At 39.3% G+C, this 25722-nt stretch overlaps 1 protein-coding gene across 2 annotated transcripts in view; it reads left to right on the top strand.

Annotated features, from left to right (window-relative positions):
• LOC146311513 (glutamate receptor ionotropic, delta-1-like) overlaps positions 1-25722 on the top strand; it is a 679669-nt gene that overhangs the window by 586693 nt on the left and 67254 nt on the right. For both annotated transcript variants that reach the window (XM_084740789.1, XM_084740790.1), the window contains exon 8: positions 2210-2329. In XM_084740789.1, the coding sequence (XP_084596915.1) occupies positions 2210-2329 (120 nt within the window). The remainder of the gene's footprint in view (positions 1-2209; positions 2330-25722) is intronic.

The raw sequence follows: 25722 nt of genomic DNA, 5'->3' as shown, positions 1-25722 counted from the left end.
CTTCGGCCTTTCAGAGGAACAACACGGCAGTCACAAACTGAATTTATTCAGCCAGACTCTACTGATGTTTTAGATGACGCCTCATTCATCTATAAACACTGTTTGATGCCACATAGACAGCTGATCAACAAGGAAGCAAAAAACCAGACATCGCTGATCATAAATTAATAATGATGAGCATTGATTGATAAAGTCCTGATTAATTAGGTCTGTATCTATATTGCTGTTGCTCTGTCTTGGACTGATGGTTTCTAAGGAAAGGAAAAACTAGAAGCAAACATGAAAGATAAGATAAGATATAATAAGAACTTTATTGATCCCATACTGGGGAAATTCACTCGTTACAGCGGCTCAAGATCGAAAGTACGGGTAGAAAAGGAGTGATGACTAGAATATAAATAACATAAAAATAGAAGAAAAATATAATATGAATTAAAACTATACACACAAAACTATATACATTATATGCATTGTTTAATTTTTGTCTTGAAAATTCTGATGAATCACATCCACCAAAGAAAACTTATTAAAATTATTAATACCAACAACCAAAGTTTTTGGTCACCAAACAGCTTCATCCCAGACAAGAATTCACAACTTCAAACAACCCAAACATGTGTGAAAACCCTTGAAAATCTAAAATTAACATTATTTATTGATAACATAGGTGTAAAGATGTGCTATTATAATCATCTGTGGGTTAAAATAGTTTTTATGAAAATGCTGGCCCTTTAAAGTTACAAAAAAAAAAAAAAACATTTAATCAGGCATAAAAAGGGTCAACTATAACCAAAGGACCCCTGTCTCACTTCCTGGTTTAAAACAAGGTGGGAATACTCTGTAGCCCTTCTAAATCAAAGCTAAATAAGAATTATGGTTTTAAAATGTGTATTTTGATTAACATTAAGAGAACTCTGATAGAATGTGTGCTCACTACGACGACGCTGTGAAATGAAAAACGTGGAACATAAATAAAACATTTAATCACCAGGAGGTTGGCCCGTTACAAAGTTTAATAACCAAGAGTTTGATCTTTTAAAATACAGTTTTGTCCCAGTTCTTACCAACAGAGTTTAACAGCTCACAATGCATCATGGGACGCAGCCTGGTATTAAAGGTTCGGGGCGGACGTCAGCAGCAGTTTCAAAGGTCACTGCAGCAAAACTCTGCAGGTCCTGTTTGAGCTTTTACACATTTTATATTTTTCTCTCTCATTCAATGTTTTACGGTCGGAGCTAATATTTAATTCTGAAATAATTAAATTAATTCTAATAATGAAATAGTAGTGTTCATTATCAGTCGAGGATGTTGTATGTTACTGAGAATGGCCAGTAGGTGTCAGTGGTTCACCACATACAGGTGCTGTTTTTATAATTACAGTGAGTTTGGTGTGTGTCTCCATCAACAGTGTCGTATGGGGTGAAATACTGAGGAAGGTAGGAACCTTTGTGTGAGTTATACTGTGTTGCATGGGGGACCATAGAAGCAACAGAACACATAAGATAGTTTCAGTATAAATATGCCCTTTAATCATATTTTTCTGATACATTTATGTAGAACATAACACTCAAATAACACATTTTAACATAAAGTTTGTTGTAATTATGTTTTTTTTTTTCAGCTGCCCTGACAATATGGCCGCTGCATTTGACGCACAAGACTCACCTCTGTGTGTGTTTTATTCTGTTGAAAGGGACAAATAAAGTGCAACATCTATTATTATTATGTTATGTAAAATTCTATAGTAATGTTTATAATTATATTTTGAGGGGGACATCTGTCCCCCAGAAGTTCCACCTTTGCCTCTGCTGTCTCTCTTGTGCAGTTTTCTCCCTGCGTTACTCTTTTTGACCCCCTTTTATTATCTCCTCAACGTCTTTCTCCCATCATCCCTCCCTCCTCACTGTCTCCCTGCCTCTCTCTGCCACTTCATTATATTTTATCTACCCGAACATTAAAGTTAACAATACTGGCAGGGCCTCTTTTACAACGGGTACATGATAAAATGTAGTTTAATAAAGCAGCCGTTAATTCCTGCTCTTTGTGCTGGAACTTGTGTGGCAGAGTGGACTGTACTATAACAAAAAGAAAGAGTCAAATACAAGTGAGAGGTCAAGATAAAGGCAACTTTGATGTTTTAGTAAAAGTTTACAGTTTTAGCAGAGAGACTCTCATTTTTTAATATTCCTGTCTGTCTTTCTTCCTTCAGGGCAACATCACAGGTCTGACAGGTACGATGGATTTTAAGGACAGCGGCTCCAACTCTCACGTCCAGTTTGAGATCCTCGGCTCCAGCTTCAGCGAGACCTTTGGGAAGGACATCAAAAGGGTGAGTTCACAGTTTCACACTTCAACGATTGAAGTGGAAGCGATGGTGCAGAGGCGACGTCGCCTACATGTGTCGTATGAAACGCCACAGCCTGATATCTGGACTGAACGGACGTCTTGCTACGCGCTCCGTTAGTCTGACACTGCCCTCACACTGCCCCTTTTAATGTTGAATTAGCACTGTTAGCATGAGTCAAGAAGAAAAGAAAATATTTTGGTAAATGATGATTGAGTTGGTGTCCTGGTATAAAAATCAAAGGACAAGGCACAGTGGAAAACTTTGCACAAGTTTCTCCAAGAAAATTTCAGTTAGCAATTTAGCAGTCAAAGGGTGGCTCAACAGACTGACTAATGTGTTCTCAGGGTTCTGTGTTCCCCAGATTTATATGGCACATACTGAGAACAGGCTGTTTAAGAAACCTGCAGTGCTGGACTGAAAACTGCTGGCAGCTCCGTCTGACACACACGTCAAACTCACACTGTTACACACAAGTGGAGGCAAACTTGATCTCATTCAGTCTCACCCTTTAGGCTTTCTTACACACACACACACACACACACACACACACACACACACACACACACACACACACACACACACTCCACACATTTCCACTACATCACACACACATTCTCACTAACTCGCACTCTAACTTGAATGATTTTTTTAATTTGAATTAATTTACATGTGTAATGTCACATTTGCACACAAGCATCCAAAAACTGGAAATATTTTTCTTTCTGTTTGTTTTAACCATTTTTTAAACTTGTGTTTGTGGCCGTTTAAAGTATGAACCAACCTGTTTGCACAAAACACACACACACACAAACAGTCCCCCCTGGTGTGTGTGTGTGCTCAGTGCAGTGTTAGCCTGACAGTGCTGCGTTGTACAGCGGAGTGCTGCAGGCTGTTGTTGTTGTTGTCGATGCAGTTGGATGTCATCAGTCATCATGTCGGTTGAACTGAAGCCTGACTGTGATACGCAGCGCTGGAATGTAACTGAGTACATTCACTCAAGTACTCTACCATACAACTTTAAGCTTCTATACTTTTTAGTATTTCCATTTAGCAGGCAACATTATGACATACACATTAATGCACCAGTAGTTCCATCTATACATCCATTAGCTTCAGCCTCTGATCCATTAGAGGCTGCAGGAGTCTGCAGAAAGCGGTCAGTCAGCTGACACCGAGCGACAGGTGGGTATAATTACAATTCGATAATATAATTATCAGTGAGCCTCTCTGCATAATGAGCACTTTTTGTACTTTAAATATGATTTGATGCTAATAGGATTCTGAATGCATGACTCTCACATGTTAGTGATATTGCTACTTTTACTTAAGTAAAAGTCCAGTCCCTCCTGGAAATTGCAATGTTGCGATTGCAACCGTGAATTCTGCACAACATTACAGTTTTTCCGAATCGCAGCAGTTTTCTGCAGATTTCACCAATCATAACATTCCCCCACGTAAATGTCATATCTCAATAAACTGATTCAGTGTTTTATTATTTATTAGTTTTTGTGTTTAATTGTCATGGGTACTAAAATAACACAAGGTGTGTCCTTGTTATTGACATTTATCAACTCTGTGCACTTTTATATTTATAATTGTATGCTGTTTTGGCTGAGTTTGGGCTCCAAAAAGATTTTGTTTCTTTGTAGAATACCCCCAGATGCATTTCTTCATCTACTAATGAAGCAGATTGTCTTAGAATTTTTATAATCCTGAGTCTTTTTGATTACTGAGAACACTCAGAACAGTTCTTCCTGGAACAAGCTGTCTTTTTAATTCAATCTACAAAAACAATCATAACGTTTTTTCCCCATTTATCACTTGGTTCCATAATTTCATTGCAAGAAATCTCCTTTTAGGATTTAGGAGATCTGACCCACTTCCAGGATTGAAAGGTGGATTTGTTTTCCCTCTCTCTTTCCATGTTGACATGTTCGCTTGGTTATGATTGCCTCGGTAAACTGTTGCATGCTCACATGAAGAGCGTGCTGCTCTCTGGTTGGAGGGACTCAGAACGGAGAAAATGAAACCTAACTCACGTCCTGGAGATGAGACTCAAAGATCAGCTGTTTTTCTAGGCTTTCTATCTACTGCGGCTTTAAAATCAGTTGAGTTGAGCAACGATTCTCATGAGCCATTGTACCGCCTTCAGTGGCTCATGGGAGCTGTAGTTGTTGAGCAGGCAGATTTACAGTCCTGTGTCTTCCTCTGTAAGTGAAGACAGTCATCATTCATGCAGGCGTGTTCTCCAACAGCTCTCAGTTCATTAATTTTTCCAATTATTGAAAAAGTTGTTTAACTCTGTCACGTTAACCTTGATTAACGGCACCCCTGTTTAGGAGTGTGAACGCTCGTCCCCTGACATTAAACCAATCAATATTTAACAGGAAGAACAAGCTTTAATTAACACTCAGAAGACCTTAAAGGTGTCATGGTGTAAATGTACATATGTGTGATGTTACAGTATAGATCAGTCATAACATCATGACCACTGACAGGTGAAGTGAAGAACACTGATTATCTCTTCATCATGGCTCCTGTTAGTGGCTGGGATATATCAGGCAGCAAGTGAACATTTTGTCCTCAAAGTTGATGTTGGAAGCAGTAAAAATGGGCAAGTGTAAGGATTTGAGTGAGTTTGACAAGGGCCAGATTGTGATGGCTAGAATACTGGGTCAGAGCATCTCCTGCAGCTCTTGTTCCCAGTCTGCAGTGGTCAGTATCTATCAAAAGTGGTCCAAGGAAGGAACAGTGGTGAACCGGTGACAGGGTCATGGGCGGCCCGAGGCTCATTGATGCACGTGGGGAGCGAAGGCTGGCCCGTGTGGTCCGATCCAACAGATGAGTTACTGTTGCTCAAATTGCTGAAGAAGTTAATGCTGGTTCTGATAGAAAGGTGTCAGAATACACAGTGCATCACAGTTTGTTGTGTATGGGGCTGCAGACCAGTCAGGGTGTCCCTGCTGACCCCTGTGCACCACCAAAAGCACCGAGAATGAACATGTGAACATCAGAACTGGACCACGGAGCAATGGAAGAAGGTGGCCTGGTCTGATGAATCATGTTTTCTTTTACATCACGTGGATGGCCGGGTGCGTGTGCGTCACTTACCTGGGGAACACATGGCACCAGGATGCACTATGGGAAGAAGGCGAGCTGGCAGAGGCAGTGTGATGCTTTGGTCAATGTTCTGCTGGGAAACCTTGGGTCCTACCATCCATGTGATGTTACTTTGACACGTACCACCTACCTAAGCACTGTTGCAGACCATGAACACCCTTTCATGGAAACGATATTCCCTGATGGCTGTGGCCTCTTTCAGCAGGATAACGCTCCGTGCCACAAAGCAAAAATGGTTCAGGAATGGTTTGAGGAGCACAACAACCAGTTTGAGATGTTGACTTGGCCTCCAGATTCCCCAAATCTCAATCCAATCTGTGCATCTGTGGGATGTGCTGGACAAAAAATGTCTGATCCATGGAGGCCCCACCTCGCCACTGACAGGACTTAAAGGATCTGCCGCTAACATCTTGGTGTCAGATACCACAGCACACCTTCAGGGGTCTAGCGGATTTCGACGGGTCAGGGCTTTTTTGGCAGCAAAAGGGGGATCAACATAATATTAGGCAGGTGGTCATAATGTTATGCCTGATCGGTGTATAATTAAACAAACACCTGTGTCACTGCTTTTCAGCGCCAGCTTGACCTCTGAGCTGATTATCATTATTATCATTAATTCTGTGTCACCTTCACAACCTCTAACTCAAACTCATTTTCACTGATTGAACTGTTTGTCATGTAGCTTTTTACACACTATTATAGATGGAATAATAATGTTTTCAAGGCCATCTTATGTAACACACTACTACACGATTACACAGGGTTCAAAGAGGTTGTAGAGTATAATCAGGGCCAGTTTAAAAAGGAAAATATGCTATGAGATCAATGTCAGATGTTAATTAATTCTTGAAGCGTGATTTTTCTTTAGCCTCTTGACATTTAAGTCATAACTGAAATAAGTGAAAATAAAAGAAAAGTCAAGAAAAGGAAACAAAAGTACAGAAAAGGATTAATAGAGCCATTAGGAAAGAAAAATAAATTTTACTCAGACTTAAATAGAAGGAGAGAGAAAAGTAGTGAGAAGAGGAAGACAAGGAACAAGGAGAAAAGAAAGGGAAGGAAATGAGGAGATTAAAACCTGATACAGAAAGAAGTTTTATGCAGTGGTTTAATGTGAGAACCGCTTCAATTTTAACATCACTACCAGAGCTGTGTATTTATTGAACAGAATATTTTGTGTAGAATCTACAGATAAGTGAATATTAACATGAACATAACTAAAAAAATTTAGAATATATACAGTAAAATGTTGAAAATACTAAAACATAACACTGAGCTTTGGCTCTGCTGCCTGGTAAGTTAGTCAGTGAATTGATTTTAAATTCAATATTTAATCAATCGTTAGTCAGTGTCAATGCGTTCATTTCCATCTCGCATTAATTCAGAGTTGTAATCAGTGGTGGACTGTAACTAAGTACATTTACACCAAGTTCTGCACTTATTTGAGGTACTTGTACTTTAGATGAGTATGATCACCTAATCTAAGTTTGTACTTCTACTACATTACGTCCCAGAGGCAAATACTGCATCTATTAATCTACAAAGGGGAGAAAAGGGCTGTTTCCTGTCTTTTTTTTTTTTTTTTAGAGATTTGTGTTTTTCACATGACAGCCACACTACTATAAATTAATCTAGTCATATAAATACAAATTTGAAAAAGGCCAAATGACCATCATGGCCAATTTTGTGTGTTTGAACGCTTCACGAGAACAATAACCATGATGTTTGTACAGATTTGCAGATCATAAAAGAGTGGACTGGCCTTCTGCGCTTCACTCAAGTGAGTCTCTCCTCAAAACAGTTTATGTGTTGGAAAACAGGAAACATTGCCCTTTTTTAAAACCGTTTTATAGATAATATTAAAGTGATCATTCACCTGAAAAGGTTTATTTTGTTAGTCCACAAAACTCTGATGGAGTCTTGTCTGGTGTAATCCAAGTCTCCTAAAGCCCCGACATACCAAGCTGACTACATTAAGGTTAATTACACCATGTTTTTAGCCTGAATCTTCACTGTAGATCTTTATCTTGGAGCTACGTTCATGTGCACACTGTCTGAACTGTGTGTGGTGTGACGGAGTGCAAACAGCATGTCGGGGCTTTAGGAGACTTTTACATTTGAAATTACATGATTACATTTGAAAACTGGTCACCATTCACTTCCATTGTTTGGGAGATTCTACAACACTGTCTTCCTGTGAAACTCCAGCAGTGTTTCGCAGACTAACAAAACAAACCCGACCTTCAGTCAACATGAGGGCGAGTAGATAATGACTGAATTTTCATTTTTGGCTGAACTGTCCCTTTGAGGCAAAAAGCAAGACAAAATCCTATGTTTAAAGTGTTTTTTCTTGTGTGTTCGGTTACATAAAACATGCACATGTGAATTATCTTATTAATGCTGTGCTTTACAAGCATACATAACAATTTATATGATTAAGCAGTGTGCAGGTTGTGTGACAGGGCACACACACACACTGAACAGTTGCTGCAGTAATGAAGATTTAATCACCTGGCTTCTCATTCTGAGTTATGAGTCCCCCTGTGTTACATAATGGCCACAGAACATACACAGACAGACACACACACACTTTAATACATATCGATATTACCCCCACCAGCACAGACATATATCTTCAATATAAACACACACATACTTAATGAAGACCTCCCTGTTATTAGCCCTTACATGAGCATGAAGACATATTATTATTAACATACAATCCATGTGGGACCTCTCGAGTGCTCTGCCTCACAGTAAACACTCTATTAATCATCACATATCTGCGTGTGGATCTATTTCTGCACATATCTGAACAAGTGTCCGCACACAATTATCTGTTTAAGATGAATAAACAATAAGATGCAGCTGAGAAGAAGCAGCTATAAAAACACAGTCAATAGATATGATAAGATATATTTTCTGTCTAAACTGGAGTCCAGTAGCGTTGTCTTGTTTTAGGGTCATCAGCTGTTTGATTGTGGACATCATATCCTGAATATGATCAAAGATAAGACGTGTGATACTGAGTGCGTCATGATGTAGTTAATCAGTTAAACAAAAGCTATAATGATGAAAGTCCACTAATCACAGGACCGCTGGTTCAATCCCAGAGTGATCCCCTGAGACGGGCGCCTTTAGAGTCATAACATTTTTTGGAAATAATCAAGTTATTTCTGTTCACTACATCTGATGGTGGACGAGTTAAACCTTTGAGAAAATGCATTTTCAGGCATCAAACCCCAATCATTATTTGGTATTTATTTCTCACTAAAAGTCGTTTTCAACCTCGATACAGACAACTTGGGAGAACTTTATCTAACATCGGCCTTCCTAATTTATCAAAAATAACCCGCTTTAACATTTGATTATGTTCTCTGCCATCAGTGGGATTGACTGTGTGTGAATGGGTGAGTGAGATTCAAATTGTAAAGCTGTTTTGATAAAAGTTTGTATAAATGTTCAGACAGAACTCAAAGCCAGTTTTAAAGGCAGTGCGATCGCATACATAGTTAATGGAAAGACAAAAATTTGCTCCGCCCTCAGCATTTTCAAAGCTGCAACCTACACTCTGAAAACAGCAAACTAGTGCTTGAGATGCTAATGGTATGAAGGTAAACAAGCTAACAGCTGTTACCTTTTCTTTTGCAGTGATGTAGTCATTTTAATACCAGAGCTCACTTTCCAATGTGCAAAACAAGTTCACCCTCGACATTCCCCCAGAGGAACGCTCGGTGTGTCTGTTGCTAACTAGCTATTAGCTAACATAGCTAACGTAAAGTTGATAATTTGCCGACCTGATTATGTTTATTTGATTTAGTCCTCCTCCTTTGCTTTTTGTGCTTCTGCCATGGACAAGCAGGTTACATATTTGAATTGTTCCCGTTTTTCTGTCTTTATGATTGCAAGTCTACATGTCTTTCATTTTGAAAATTGACTGGATTCTCTCTGCTTTTTCTGTGTCTGGCTTCCTGCCTGCTTGATCTGCTCTGTGCAGATTGATGTGGCATCCATTAGAAATTGACTCAGTGCGTATTTGAAGCGGAGTGGAACGGAGAACTGTTTCTGAGATACGCTGCTGATGGAATCACTGCAGCTTGAACTCCGACGCTCCGACTGATGTGGCGCAACTGTAACACGTTGCAGCCGTGTCTGGTGGAATCAAGCTGCTAGGCAACAAAACTACTACTACGGCTTGGAAAAGATCCTGGTTTGGATTAAAATAAGTACATAAGCTCTGGAAATTAAGTACATAACATAACTTAGTTAAATTATGTAACATAGACATTTGGTTTTAGGTTTACACAGGACACAATCACTGGTCTCCTGGCTGAAAGTCTGGTGTTTGTTTGACATGTCCATTCACTCCACCTCCTCTGTACACAAACTTCCTTGCTCTTATATTTCGTCATCCAACTTTGACAGCACATCAGAACCTAGAACGCTAGAGGGGCGCCTCCAGAAATAACATAAAAGTGGTACCTACAGCGTTATAGTTTGAAGCACTGACCGAGCAGCTGTATTTGACAAGTTAGGAGCGAGAACAGGCTGATTATTTGTCTGTGAAAAGACACAGACAAACAGACTCTTCCCTCAGGAGCACCAGCTTCTGCCCGGGGCGAACTCACATCCACCTCTATCTCTTGATTGATGTTATACGAAATCATTCTGAAATGCATTTAACATTCAGTTCAAACCTGCAGGCGGCGAGGTGTGTATTTATTGGTAAAGGGTCGATAGTGTTACACAGAGAAGTTGGTCAGGATTCACACTCATGGGTTTCCAGTGTTGATGACGGTGGCTGATGTTGGAGCAGAATGGAACAGACACCTGCTTTGAAACCAAAATTAATTACAAGAAAAAAACATGAGACCATCTGTCCTGGAAGTCTGTTCAGAGCTCAGTAACCACGTCCACCTGTTTGTCTGAGCTGTCCGATTCTGCAGGATTACCTGAGCCAGGAAACTCAACGGCGAGCTTCCTGTTTATCTCCCATCTTCTCATTTCTTTAGGCAGTCTAAATCTGTTTGGGGGAGAAAGTTTTATAGAGTTTGTGATGTGCAGGTAGATGTTTGTCTGCCCGCCGGTGAGATATCAGCTACTCGATTCATTTTCCCCCTACAGTGTGTTCCTGTTATCCAAATCTCCATCTCCATCTTCCTGTGCTGTCCACGCCTCTCCGCTCGCCTCCCAGGGCCATTTCTTAAAGCAAATTCTCCCCACAGATGAGATCCCCCTTCCACCTCCACATCAGACCTGATAGAGATTGAAATGTCATTTCCTTTTTTCCCAGGAAACTTGTGCAGCAGCACTCCGGCCCTTCAGACCTCCCCCGTGTGTTATCCCATCTATCTGTCCTCACTTCTCTCATCTCATTGACTTCTGATGTGTCTTCGCAGCAATTTGTTGTCGGTAAATCGGCCGCCCACGAAACATTGCAACAGAAAAAAAAAAAACGCACTCTGGTATTTTTTTTTCCATCTTCTTCGATTGGTGGCGGCGAGCGAACGTGTGTCAGAAGACATTATGCTCTCGCCCACTATCCTCAGAGGGAGTGTCGGCGAATTGCTGTTTTTAATCAGACCGAAGACGGCCGCTGGGATGACTCCAGCAGACAGATCACCTCTCCAACTTCTAATAGGGCCCTGATTTAGCTCCAGTGGTTTTCAAACTGGGGTCTGAGGACTCTCATAGGTCCTGAGAGGACTCTTTATAGGTCACTCAGCAAAATGAGGAAAGTTAAAAACGATTTAATTATGATTAAAAACTAAGTACTATTAGTAATTAGTTCAATTTTCCATCTGTGGTTTTGTGTTGTTGGTGTCAATAAAATCAGAGATAATTTAACCTGCAACAAGCTCAGCAGCTGATAGCTGGATGCTACTGACACCAAGCTACAATCTGTATTTGTTTATGTCATGAAAATATCTGTAATTGTATCTGCAGTTATGAAAGAATTGCATTTAACAGAGCAACCTGTTCATCTGGCCATCTGAATAGTGGACAACCCACTATTTGTTTGGCAAAATATAACAGAGAAAACAGTTCATTACCTTCAGCATATCTTGATAAATACAACATGATCTCATGGGATGGCATATAAACTTCAAGGACAATTTACATGTAATTAAATGCTGTTTCGTCTGGCACATTTTCTGAGTTCTGACATGGTAACATTTGTCAGGTGACTTTTGTTGTCATGGTGACAGTGTAATGGAAACTGGTTGTGAAATGGTGGCAGTTTGGTTAAATTTGGGCACCAAAAATACGTAAAACATCATGGTTTGTGTTCGTCTGACTCACTGGATCGGCCACTTGCTTCAATCAGCATCACAGTGTCCACTATCTGTGTTTTTAAAGTCTCCAGGTAGTAAGAACAACCTCCAAGCTGCAACCAACATGCTGAAAATGGTTAATAAGCACCTGGGATGCTAATGGCACAGACATAAACAAGCTAACCGCTGTTAGCTTTTCTTTTGCATTGATGTAGTCATTTTAAGACGTGCAAATGTTCCACCAAAACATGTTCAACCTCAACCCTGTTTTGCAGTAGGATCTTCGCTGCATTCTAGGTTTAGCTCCGCCCAAGATGTTTGCGATTGGTTTAAAGAAATGCAACCAAGGCAGGGTGTTTTTTTTCCCTTATAGCAGAGTGTGTATGCATGGAGCCAGACCTTTCTCACAGTGCTGAGCGCTGTGGAGAGATTTCTGGATGTGTGAGACTAGGTTTGGGTAAGTCAAGGCAAGGCAGGGAAAGGCAAGTTTATGCAGTCAATTATGCTTTGCATAAAACATAAAAGGCATCAAGACAAAAAGTAAATGAATCATACAGCAACATAAAGGATATTTTAATACAATTAAGAGTTTAATATATAATAAAAATAAGACATGGCAGGAAAGTGGAAGTCACAGTTCAGGAAAACAGACTTTAAACTTGGTTTAAAAGAACTGAAAGCTGCAGCAGACCTGCAGTTTTTCATTTAAATTGCATGTGTAAGTTACCTTATGTTACATGAGAAGCAAGCAAGTTAACTATGTTATCTTACAGACTAATGTCAAAATAAGTCCACATTAATGTTTGTTTTTAAATGGGACACAAACTGTAGTCTCCTGGTCAAAAGTCTATTGTTTGTTTTACTTGTCCATCTACCCCAGTCTCTTCCGTATCTGGACTTTATGTCACCTGATGTCTCTTAATCTATGACATTAGTGAGTTTAATGACCTGCTGCATAATATTCCATAAAAATACATGCTGCATAACATGTTTTGAGGGATTTAAGTGTACTTTATATTTAGAATATTTCGCTGCTTTACCTTGCTGTCAAGACATCCTTTCCTAACAGGAAACAGACATTATATTAGCCAGATACCGCTCTCGCTCCAAACCAACCAAACTCCACAGACAAAGTCTGAAATTTTGCCTTGCAGAACCCAGGAGTTGCTGCTCTACCACTGTCTTGATCTGTTAGTTTTCTTGTGTTATTGTGTGACTTTTGTATTTTTTTAAAGGTTAGCTCTGATTTGCCAAAGTCACAAACTAAAGCAAACACACTAACTCAGGATGGCAGCAGTAAACCAGCAGCTCCTGCATTCTGCAAGCAAAAATTTACTGATTTTGCCAGTGGACTTTGGTTTGGGAAGAGTGATACTGAATCACACTGTTTGTGTAATTATGTCGCCGAAGGTGCCTGGCCGGAGGCATACTGTTCTCCGGTTGTCCGGCCGTACGTGAGTCCGTGTGACTGTCCGTCGCAGATTTTTGTTTGCACGATAACTTTTGAACGGGTGGACGGATTTGCACCAAATCTTGTGTGCTAACACTCTATAACAGGTACATGAACTGATTCAATTTTGGAGACCAACGCTTTCGAGATGGCTGCAAAATGGCCGCCTGACAGACCTGTCTCTAAAAACACACTTATGCCAATAACTTGGTCAATTTTAAAGCTTTTTTATATTTGACCTTGATATATTTTTGAATAACTATGTTGGATACTATTAGGTAATAAAGGTATTAGCTCTTTCCTCGCAATCTTTCCTCATTAACTGTATACTGTATCAATAGAGCCATAATTCTCAAACTCCTGGGACACTTGCAAATAGGATTTATAATGAATCAATGGTTTCAATCAGGTGTAGGAACACAAAAAGTCACAGTTGTATGAAACTGTTCTTCATACAACATAATGACCCTCTAATTGCAGATTATATAACTTATTTTTGTAAATGGTCCTTTAAAATCCCATATACGCTTTGTGTAACATGTCATATATAACATAGATTTCTGCTGCTCCCATTTAAATGAAACGTATCGACTCGCAGCATGACAGCATCATTGGCGTTCACATCCTTTGTCTTTCTCCTCTGACCAGCCTGCCATTTTCCCATCTTTTGTCTGTCCATCTCGTCTTTGTACCCGCTGACTCCTGTCTCCGTCCGTCAGTCCCTTCTCTCCCACAGAAGAGCTAAAAAGGCTTGCAATTATTTTGTTGAGGATAGAAATTACCCCCCCCCCCCCATTTGTCCATAATGGGGAATGTATTGTTACCGGCCCTTCTGAAATGAATCCATTAGAAATGTTGGAGAATGAAAATGAGCCTCAGACGGTACTAATTTCAAATCCCCGAGGTAATTTCGAGTCGTTAACAACAATTTGTGCCTTTGAAAACTCAAAGCTCGCTAATTTCTGTGAATAATGCATGGAATAAGATAGATATTTTTCTCCCTTTTAATTTTTTTTCCCCTCAAAGCCACAAAGATGGAGTCTCTTTTCTTTTCTATTAGGCGTGAGCAGTGATGAATGACCACTGAGCGCTTGGACGTCCCGCAAAGAGACATCAAATTAGGCTTGGTGGTGATTGAAGGACGGAAAATGAAAAAGCTGTAATGAAACAGAATTATGGAGAGCAGATGTAATGTTTTGGATTTCAGAGGGGACTGGATGTAAAACCATCCCCTCATCCCTTCAGTCATGGACATTTACTGTTACTGCAGCTCACAAACTCTCCATATTAGATGATCTGGTCCTTTTTTTTTTTTTCAAAACTCTGGACTGAATATTAACACAAGTATCATATCAAAGTTATATCCTGGTAGTAAATTCAGATGATACTGAATGTCACTGTACAGTTCTAGTTTATTTCAATCAATCAGACATTATTTATCTAGAACTTTCACACAAGCAGAATGCAACACAAAGTGCTTCACACAATAAAAGCAATAAAACATGAATGAATAAATAAGAACTGAGGAAAAGCTATCAGAAATCAAATTGGTTAATGAATGTCAGAGAACTCATAACTCCAGTGCAATAAGTTTAACATCATGTTACCACAACTTATTAAAAGTATATTTTGGTGAAGTATTATTAACCTAAGAAGTCCTGCTCTCTGTGGAGCTCTGACTGAAAGAGAACTTTCAGGAAACAATTACAAATGGAAGAAAAATGAAAATGACAGTTAAGTCAAAGTAACACAACCAGCTGTTCATCTGTGAATGAAACTCTTACAGACCTTTTGACCCAAAATGAGGAACCCAACAGCACCCCAAACAACCCAGAATCATGACCCTGCAATATGTGTGAAAATTCATTTGATTCATCCTCTGGGAAGCATGAACATGCACACAAATTTCAATAGAAATCTAGCCAATAGCTGTTGAGATATTTTTCTTTGAACCAACTGGAACATGTGAACACATTTGGAAGTTTCTCTTGGAAGCCAATGTGTCCTCATCACGTCATGTCATCTGAATAGGATTATGTGGTGAAGCTGTTCATGAAAGTTAACGTCCCAAACTGAATTAAAATGATGGAAAAAAGTTCTGTAATCTACTGAAAGTTGACTATCAAGCTCTGTGGAGTCCCTGCAGCACTGCTAATTATCTTACACCCACGGATCGTCTTTTAGATGAACAAAAAAGGTAGAAACCAAAAGAGGGGAGACACACAGATACAAACACATACACATATGTACACTAATTACCATTCATATTGGTGTGTTTTTCTTTGAAAAGGCCCCGGAGAGCGAAGCTTTGTGTAGATTAGAAACATCAAAGAGGTTTTATAACAGGAAAATGCACCAGAGAATATCCTGTGAAAAGACGAGAGTGAAACAGCAGCGAGGAAAGTTGAAGTCCTGCTGAGAGTGTGTGTGTGTGTGTGTGTGTGTGTGTGTGTGTGTGTGTGTGTGTGTGTGTGTGTGTGTGATTGCATGTGTGTTTGTGACCTTACGTAGTATATGTGTGTGTCCTTGCAGTAAATATGTGTTTACCTCAGCAGAATCACTTCATAGGGACTTCTTATATCACATGACACGTCTGCACCATGGTAGGATGTGTGTGTGCGTGTGTGTGTGTGTGTGTGTGTGTGTGTGTTCATCATCATGTTTTGATCAGAGAATGGATAAAAAATGTTAAATGTTTGATAAGATAATATATAATGTGCTTTATAGTAAACATATAGCATTTTAAAATGTGCGCAGCAGTTCAGAAGCTGTGGAGTTTTTAGCTCCCCCTGCTGGCCAGGATGAAACATATCATCTTACCTGAACAAATAATCAATGATAAAATATAAAATTTAGTTGTCTCAACTTTGTTTTCTTGATGAGAGGAAATAACACTAAGACAGTCTGTTAATTCAGCCTAAATGCATTTATCTATCATTTATAAATATTTAACATGCATGTATCAAGATAATACAAGGTGACGTGGAAATAGCATTAAGAATATTAAAATTTAAATCATTTAGATTTATTGATAACTCCTTTGGTGACCTGGTGGGTTGCGACAGTTTGTCATTTTTAAAAACCGGGTCCTCATAAAAAAAGCTTGGGAAACACTGACATAAGAAGAATTTAAAGAAAAATTTGAAAATATATATGACAGTACATAAACAAAGTAGTCAGAGAAATGCAGAGCTATCAGTGCCAAAAAAATAAACTTTAAATTGAAAAATCGAATCAAGTTTTGGCCCGAAAATCAAAAGTACTCAACTCAATTTCAGAGGGAAATATTGTACTTTTAATTCCACTGGATTTATTTGACAGTTGGACCGTAAAGATTAAGAGAGTTGACATTCAACTCGATGATGCTTCAGACTCACCAAGAGTCCAAAAGGATTCGAATGAGCTCCACCTAAACTACAGCAGTAAAATGCTTTGTGTTAATATAGTTTCAGTCCAACGCACAGGTTAGACCGCCCACGTCGTCTGACTGACAGGTGATCTGTGGGACGTATATGCTGCGATAACAGCCAAGAGATGAGAGCTCAGCATGGTTTACCAATCAAAGAGCAGGATGAGGAGGAGGTGAAAGTGTGGAAATAAAAAAAGAAGTCTGTCAGGGTGTGGAGGAGTGGCGCAGGGAGGAGGAGGAGGTGAGAAACGGTGGTGAAATGCTGGCATTTGGCTCTGCTGTCCACGGGAGAGTGAGTTACAGAAATACAGCCAGCATAGCCTTTTGGATGACAGGAAGGCAAAAAAAGGAGGGCTGACATTTGAGGAAAAGGGAGCAAAGCAGGAGGACGGGAATAATGCATGAGCAGCGGCGCTGTGAGCGAGGTAGAGATTTATCCACTGTGTCTGACCTCCGCCGGGAGGAGGGCAGGACGTAAAGACGTCAACATCAGATCAGAGCTGACAGGATTTATTAGATGACTGTTTTATTGATTTAATCTGATTTAAGATTAACTTTGTGAGGTGGTCTCTTTAAATTGAAATGTTTCCTCCAGAGAATGAAAACATAATAAAAAGTTACAAACCGAAGCTGAACAATGCTGCAGCCTCAGTTACGACCTTTATGTCCTGCCAATTTCAGCCCGTCCTCGCCACAAAAACAAGCTTATAGGTCACCTGTACAAGCTCATTACAACCTGTATCTACATTCATGGTTAGGTGGCGACCTCTAGGGGATGTAGTAATTATAACAGGAGCAAAGGAGGAAGTCAGGTGATGTGGTAAAAAGTCTGTAAGAGAAGATCAGTGTGGATGGATGAGTCAAACAAACTCAGACTTTCACCCTGGAGAAAAGTCAACACTGACTTATTCAAATAAATAAAATAAACAAATAAATGTGGCATTAAAAAATGAAGGTCTCTGGAAGTAAATCAAAGTTATATAAACAATCCTTTTTTTAAATTACATAACCCTTTTTATTTACTGAATTATACTGACTTCATTTAGGCATATTTATTCATTTATTTAGGGTCAATTTATGTATTTAATATTTGACAAAAATGGCTTTTCATAATTTCTATACTGAAACTTAAACAGAATTTAGAGTAGTATAGAGTATAGAGTAGTGTCATATAACAAAGATGCATTATTATTATTATTATTATTATTATTATTATTATTATTATTATTATTATTTACGGTGATTTGCAACAGTTTTGGAAGGCCCAGTCAAATAAAACGGCAGGTGTAACCCAGAGTAGTTAGTTAAATCAGCACTACTTTCACCTTAGCCAATCAAAAGCTTCAGCCCACCTCCCAGCCGTCAACTGACTGGTCACTGTAGCAGAGGTGAAAGGGTAAACTGTGAGACATGGCCGAATCCTTAATGAGAGCAAAGTGTCGCCACCAAAGTGGTAAGAAAATCAGCTGAAACAGTGGAGAAAGTCATTTTGAGTTCGTGTTGGTTTTTTGTGTGTTCATTCATACTGTGTGCACCGAGACCTGACGCCATTTTTCAAGCTAATGTGTTAATTCACTTCACTGGTCACTGCCAACTAGCAAACAAATCCGCTAGCTGTGATGCTAATTTTCGCTATGTATGTATTAACATTCCACTGACTTACGCTAAAAACGTTAGCGACCTAAAAAGTTCGTTAACCCGTATGCTAAGTTTCACTATGTAAGATTCCACTGACTTACGACAAAAACGTTAGCGACCTAAAAAGTCCGTTAACCCGTATGCTAAGTTTCGCTATGTAAGATTCCACTGACTTACGCTAAAAACGTTAGGGACCTAAAAAGTCCGTTCACCCGTATGCTAAGTTTCGCTATGTAAGATTCCACTGACTTACGCTAAAAACTTTAGCGACCCAACGGTCTGTTAACCGTTATGCTAATTTTCACGATGTTAAACTCCTTTGATTTATGCTAAAAGACGTTAGCGACTTAAAAGTCCGCTAGCCGTGATATGCTAAGAACATCCGCTAGCTTCAGTGCTAATTGGTACCATGTAAAATCACATTTGACTATGATAAAAGCATTAGCCACTGAAAAAACTGTGTCTTTAACGGGTTTAAAAGACACACCGCCGATAAACAGACGTGTTCAGTTATGTTTGTGTGTTTAGAGGACAGTTGATTATTTTGCTTTCATGCACTTTTATGAACTATTTGTGTTAACTGTTGCATCAGCTGTTAGCTAAGTTAGCTATACCTCACTGGTGAATTTCACTGTTCCTGCTGCTGTTTTACAGTTTGTCACTCTAGAGCTGCCAATATTAATTGATTAATGAATTAATCTCCTTTTATTTTGATGATTGAATTGTTTTGAATAATAGTCAAGAAAAAAGTCAAAATTCTTTGATTTCAGCTTCTTAAATGTGAATATTTTCTGGTTTCTTTACTTCTCTCTGACAATAAACTGAATGTTTTTGAGTTGTTGGCAAAACAAGACATTTGAGAACATATTGGGCTTTGGGAAACACTAATTGATATTTTTCAGGATTTTCTTATGTTTTAAAGCAAACAACTATTAAACCTTTAATTGACAAAATCATTGACTGATTCATTGACTATGAAAATAATCATTAGTTGCAGCCCTAATGATATATTTACTGTAATACATCATAAAATGACCATGAATGACCAAGTTGAAATACTTGCTCCGACACCAATGCTACAGCCAAAATGTTTCTCAACAATTTAGTTTGAGTTTAAATTAATAGCAAATGTTCAGTAAATGAGTGCATGCCTGTTTATGAGGTTTAATATATCATCAATAATCTTTTAGAAAACGTACGTGTGGATGTTTATAGTGGTTAAACTGAACAAAATGTTAATGGTAAACTGGCAGACTGTGAGACAGGCACTGAACCCCAACTCCAGAGTGTGTATTTTCAGACCAGTGGGCTTTTGTTTTCAGGATAACAGGCTGAACTTTACATCAACAGACACTTGACAGTTATAAGCAGCCAGTCAGCTGTGCTTACAGTGTAGGACTTGTCCTTGCTTGTTATTGTCAGATCATAATGTTGCACTTGTGCTCCTGTGCCCTGACTGAGCTTCCCTTATTGGGGAGAAGAGGGGAATCAACTCACTTCAACCATAGATTTTTATATTAAATAAGATTCGCTCCAACTCACTATTTGGACTACAGCACTCATTTTTGGAAGCACAGGTGCTACATATCGCTCCTTTAAAGCCACAGGCAGTGACTATCTTTATGCAGTTATATCTGTTTTATGGTTATGCAACTTAACAGATTTTGTATTAAGAGTATAGCCCTCTAAAGTAATTATTTTGGTTGGTTATAAGTGAAGTTGTGATGTTGAACTGGAAGTGAATTGCCTATATTTCATAAGCTTTGTCCTTTGATTAATAAGGCTCATAGAATTAGAATTAAGATAATTTTATCTTAATCTCATTTGTAGGTCAGGTTTTTTTTTAGAAGAGTTGGGACATCAGAGGAGATTTCAGAGTGAGAACCTTTTTCAGTACTGGATGACAAGCCCAGCCCACAACATACAGAACCTGTTAGCTGCAGGAAGGAGGCTGTGAACTGAACACTTCATCAGGTGGGGTAGGATTGAACTATACTTACGAGTCCCACTCTAGAGTTGGAGTTAGAACTGTGACTCTTACAGAAACCCACCATTCCTAAATTCTTCTGAGTGTGGTCCAATCCAGTTACCTTAAATATTTATTTCTCTATTTAATGTGAGGACTTGTTGGACCAAACGAAACAAAAACTTCCCAAGCTGGAAAAGTTTCTCAAGGGCCAAAGGTTTTTCTAGTTTTCCTGGTTTCAAGGCCTTACTGTGCTCTTACTAGCCTGACAACCAGACTGAACTGCAATTTCATTTATATATATTTCCAAGGATGTGCACAAGCCTGGGCTAAAGTTGCCTGTGCAACAGCCCATTTGCCCCTATCAGCTGAGCTGTCCATCTGAGCCTCCAGTCATGTGACACTGTAGCATCCAAACATGATTTTTTTGCTATTTTGATCATTTAAGATCTGGCATCTTAGGGGGTAGTTCATTGTCCAGTTTCTGTTCAGTCTGAGTGTGTGTGCTTTTTTGACAAATATGTAGAGGGTTTGCTAAATGGTCATTAGCCAAGTTTTGTGTCTCGTACAGCTGCCAAAAAAGTGCATGAAGGATGATTTATGTAATTTTATTGTTGTAGCATAAATTAGGAAAACGATTCAATTCGTAACTGTGAAAATTCATCTTGTTTATCTTTTATACATTTCTTCCCTCTGCCCCGAAGAAGCAGCTGGGCAACACAACTAAGTTTATGGAGGGATATACTTTATTTAAAGGTGTTTTAGCAAATATCTTTATTAAAAGTTGGTTGAGGATGAATTGTGTAAAAAGAAACAGCAGACATGTTGTTGCCTCACACAGATTGTGTAATATGCTGATCCTGTAATGAAACGCAGAATGTCCCTCAGCATATTCTTGGAGCATATCTCATATTTCTGTTGTCTCCTCTTCCTCTCATTACCAGCCCCTCTCACAGCACAGAGCAACATGGCTGCCGTAAGTCAGCACAATGAGCTGCAGTTAGAAAGACTGGCAACTCTCCTGGGACTGTCTGGCATTTTGGAAAATCTATTTCTACTATTAATAATCTAATAATTGTCAGGAATAATGGGTGGTCTGTTCCCAGTGATTTGAGGCTCGGCCTCATTGGTGCAGAACAGATTGTCTTTATTATTTCTTTACAGGGAAGTTTTGTTGTTCAAGTACAGTAAAAAAGAAAGTGTCAGACAACTTCAGCTTTGACCAAAGTTTGGGAGCATTAGTTGAAATGCAGATAGATCCAGCCCGTCCTTACTGGAAAAACACCTGTATAGGTAATCAGTGCAAACAATGTGGCAGAGATGGCGTGGATGGAATGATTGTTTTAACAAATGCAGAACTTTCACCCTGGAGACCGTGTTCTAGGTCCAGTGTGAGAACAGATAGTTTTGATTCCTAACCCGACCTGTGCGACCATTTCACAACTTTAACCACATCTTTAACATCACATGACTTACATCACATGACTCGTACACCTGTCACTGGTACTCCAACGATTGGCACTGGCAGTGGAAATATGGAAATATGATTTATTCTGTTCATAGAGTGGGTGGATTTACAACAACATGTACAGTTGTGTTTATCTCAGCCTTGCCTTTTTTCTGTTTTTTTTTTTTCCAAGGATGTAACCAGGTAGCTAGCGAGCTGGCACTTAAGTGTCAATTTCCAAGAGTAAAAACAATGTTTCGTTTGCCTAATCCTAGCCTGGGACCCAGGTGAATCTGCCACGCTCATGTTTTCTTTTGCTCTGAGAGATACGTCTGGCACCTCTTCCACCTTTCACTGTAAAAAGAGAAATATTGCAACCAGGTAGCCGCCATTTTGTTCCCTGCTTGGAAACAGACCTTACCCTGACTGGTTTTGGGTCTGTCCAGTATCCTCCAGTGGCTTTTTGGCCCACTTGCGTTGTTAAATGGAACATTAACTTAGACAAAATTAAAAGTTAGCTAAAATGCAGGAAAGATCCTAGTGATGCCAGGCTAGCCCGAACACAACAAAAATGCCAAAAAACGTTGCAACATGCATCACAATGTTTGAGAAAAGCTGCCATTAAATCAAGTATTTTAGGCTGCAACAGTGCCCACTGCCTTTTTATTAGTTGCTTCCCCTGGCAGGGCATGCTTGAGAACCACTGATTTAAATTCAACTATGTGTCTTCACATTACTTGAAGGAAGCAGTTTCCTCTGAAGATTATGTTTTATTAAAGCGTAATTAAGCTACATGATGCCCACATAACAGTTTTTATTGTAAAGTTAAAATTTGGTACAATTTAAAAGCCTCCAAAGCCCCAAATATAGCATTCTTATGACATTAAGGGAACCATCAAACATGAGTCAGACTATAATATTGTGATTTCGTTTTATTTCTACAACAGACTTATCTTTTATTATTCATTAACAGTGTGGTCAGGGATGCTGAAGGCATCTGGAAAACTATAAAGTCCCATTTCTGCCCTCCAGACAGCTGCCAACCCGGTGACTCCGCTCTGTTTTACTGTCACTCTGAAGCCTCATTACAGATCCAGAGGGAACAAAAAAGAAGGTTCATCACTGTTGGGTGGAACAATTTCAGTCTCACTGCATCACATTCTTCTTCTTCTGCTCTTGTCTTGGTTGATTCCGATGGCCATTCGGGCAGTTCAGCAGTTCAAGTGAGACAGAAGAAGGACTGAAAGAGGGAGCTAATTTATCTGTGTGTGTGTTAATGAGGAACACCCCCACGATCTCACACACACTAAGAAGATCGAGATCATCTAAAGGACAGCAGGACCGAGAATAGCTCGCTGATTATTAAACAAGCTCTCCCTCTTTCTTTCCTTTTCTGTCCTTCTCCGCCTCCTTCCTCTCATCTCCATTTACCCTCGTTCTCGCTGCTCCATCATCCCCAGCTCACTCAACGCCTCTTCATTTCACTTGCTTTTTCTTCTGTTTCTCTCATGTTCAGCTCATGTTGTCCTGTTTGTTTGTTTGGATGATAGCAGGTATATAATTTGTGATTTTGTGCTACATGCAGCAGGAGATTTGAAAGACGGATGAGGGGGGATGCTATTTGAGGGGTCGTTTCATTGATCTGACGTAGGTTTGAGCAGGTTAGAAAATATGGTACCGACCATGGCTCTGAAATACCAGCAGGCTGTACTACGAAGCAAGATTAATGTGTTAGTGAGGTATGTGTGGGCAAGTCTAAGGCAAGATTTTTGAAAAGTTGCTCAGCTGTACATTGGCAATATTACTGAATGAAGCCTTGTAATGTAGAAACATAATGTAATGTAACAGCAGCATGAACTTTCTGCATCGCACTGCATTTGTTGATACGAATAATTTTTTCCCGTTTGCTTCGGATCATATTAACACTTTAAATTTACACAGTGTATCATCAATAGACTAATAAGTGTTGAAGCCACTACAGAACACTTTGAATATTATTTACTATTTAAAGTAAGTTTCACACTGCTGATATTGTAGCTCAGAACACTGATTAGAAAACTGATTAGTCCAACATTTTTCAGACTTTCTATACTGATATGTGCTGCGTTGTGGTAGCCACTAGCACTCATGAGAGTGAGTGTGTGAGGGGTGGTAATGTTACTTTCGTCTGGTATGCCCCCCTTTCTAAAGCCAAAAGAGTAAAACAACTTTGTTTCCGTCTTTGTCTCTCCCCTGAACCCCCACACACATTTATTTGAGGGTTTTTTTTGTTTATTTTATTCTGGTTATAACATCAAATCCAGCAATAGCAGTTAACAGAGAGTCCATGTCGGCACCAGAGCTTAATAAACACACTCCAGCGGGTTATATCTAACATCATCATTAGAGGAGCATTAGCAGAACATTTTGTTTCAGGTGTCCCAGGCGTGTTAGTGATGTATTATCACATGACCCTGGCTGGCTGTTTACAGCTCCGCAGACTGTACGACAAGAAACAGACAGTGTGTTTATCTTAACGATGCTAATTAAGACGTTATGCCAGAGATTATGGAGCGTGCTCACATTAACTGTCAGCTAAAATTAATCATAGCGTGCTTGGTCACACTGTTTTATTAGCCTTTGCTAATGTGAAAGTGACCCGTTTTTTTGTATTGATTTTTCCGTCTGTTTACATTGACAACTGTCCATAAAGCGATTAGTTTAATTATGCAACACCAAAGCAGACAATGAGTCCATATTCATATCATGAACCATTAGGATCAGTGTTTCTCTGTGGATTAATGGTACACAGAGACGTGAGTGTGAAGCCTGTTCAACCATCCACATCCTACCTAATCAATAACTCTGTGTGTGTGTGTGTGTGTGTGTGTGTGTGTGTGTGTGTGTGTGTGTGTGTGTGTGTGTGTGTGTGTGTGTGTGTGAGAGAGAGAGAGTGTATGTTCGTGTGAACTGACTCACTTCAGCATCAAACAGCAGCTCCAACTAATGTTTGAACAGAAACATCAACAGCAGAAAAGGGAACAAGACTATTTCATGTCTGTGTGTTTCCACGGCGACTGTGATGCTGTTTATCAAAACGACACACAGACACACAGAGGCAGGCACAAATGCATTCACAGTGCTATTATACAACATGTACACACACACACAAACACGCACACACATATACACAAGCTGTAATGGCACAAGGACCTGGTGACAAAAACATGCAGCTAAAAATCAAAGTGAAAACTAGAAAAATGCAGCCTGTTATGACCAAGGTTGAGTAACGAGCTTCAGTCCGTGTTGATGTTGACGCAGAGGTTTCCATAGCACTGACTACCACAAACTGTATCAAATGTCAGATTTGTTGTTTTGTTTTTCTTATTCTGTATTCACTTTCTGATTTTAATCTAAATTTGGATAAAGTTCATGTTCGACTGCTTCCATTGAGGCGACTGTATCATTTGAGAACTAGATTAGAACAGGTCTGCTGCTGCTAGCATGGCTAACATTAGACCCACACTGTGTGTCAGCTAACATCAGCTCTGCAGACTCTGTGATTTATTTTTTATTCATTTAGATAACTGTCACAATCTCAGCATTTCTTTTTAGCACTGCCGTCACTGACTGCACATCACTGAATATTAGCTGAATCCAATGTTACATTTAACCAGATGTGCTAGCACTCAGAGGTGTTTTGAGCTTAATGCTAATATCAGATGTCAGATCTTTAGCAAGTAAAATGTTTCTCATGTTCACCAGTTTAGCATGCTAACATATGCTAATCAGCACTAAACACAAAGTACAGCTGATGTTAATGTCAAGAGTTTTTCAGTTATTTGCTCATAAACCAAAGTTTTGGACATTTGGTGTTCATATTTTTCCCCTTCCTTATGTAAGTAATTAGTAGATACTTGTCTATAATGTGGCAAGTAAAATGGACATTTTTTCTTTATTATTACACATACACACAAACTCAGTGTCTGCATGAAGCAAATTAACTTGGAAAGTTCGTTTTTTTCAAAGAGAGAGATGTTTAGGGCTTTGAGAGGGTCGCTGGATGTTTTTTTTTCTGTCCTAATTAGGTC

Source organism: Lutjanus erythropterus, chromosome 17, assembly GCF_056507025.1.
Source record: "Lutjanus erythropterus isolate fLutEry1 chromosome 17, fLutEry1.hap2, whole genome shotgun sequence".
In the NCBI taxonomy this organism is placed as follows: Eukaryota; Metazoa; Chordata; class Actinopteri; order Lutjaniformes; family Lutjanidae; genus Lutjanus; species Lutjanus erythropterus.
Note: the sequence above shows the minus strand (reverse complement) of the source record. Positions and strands in the feature narration are given on the sequence as shown.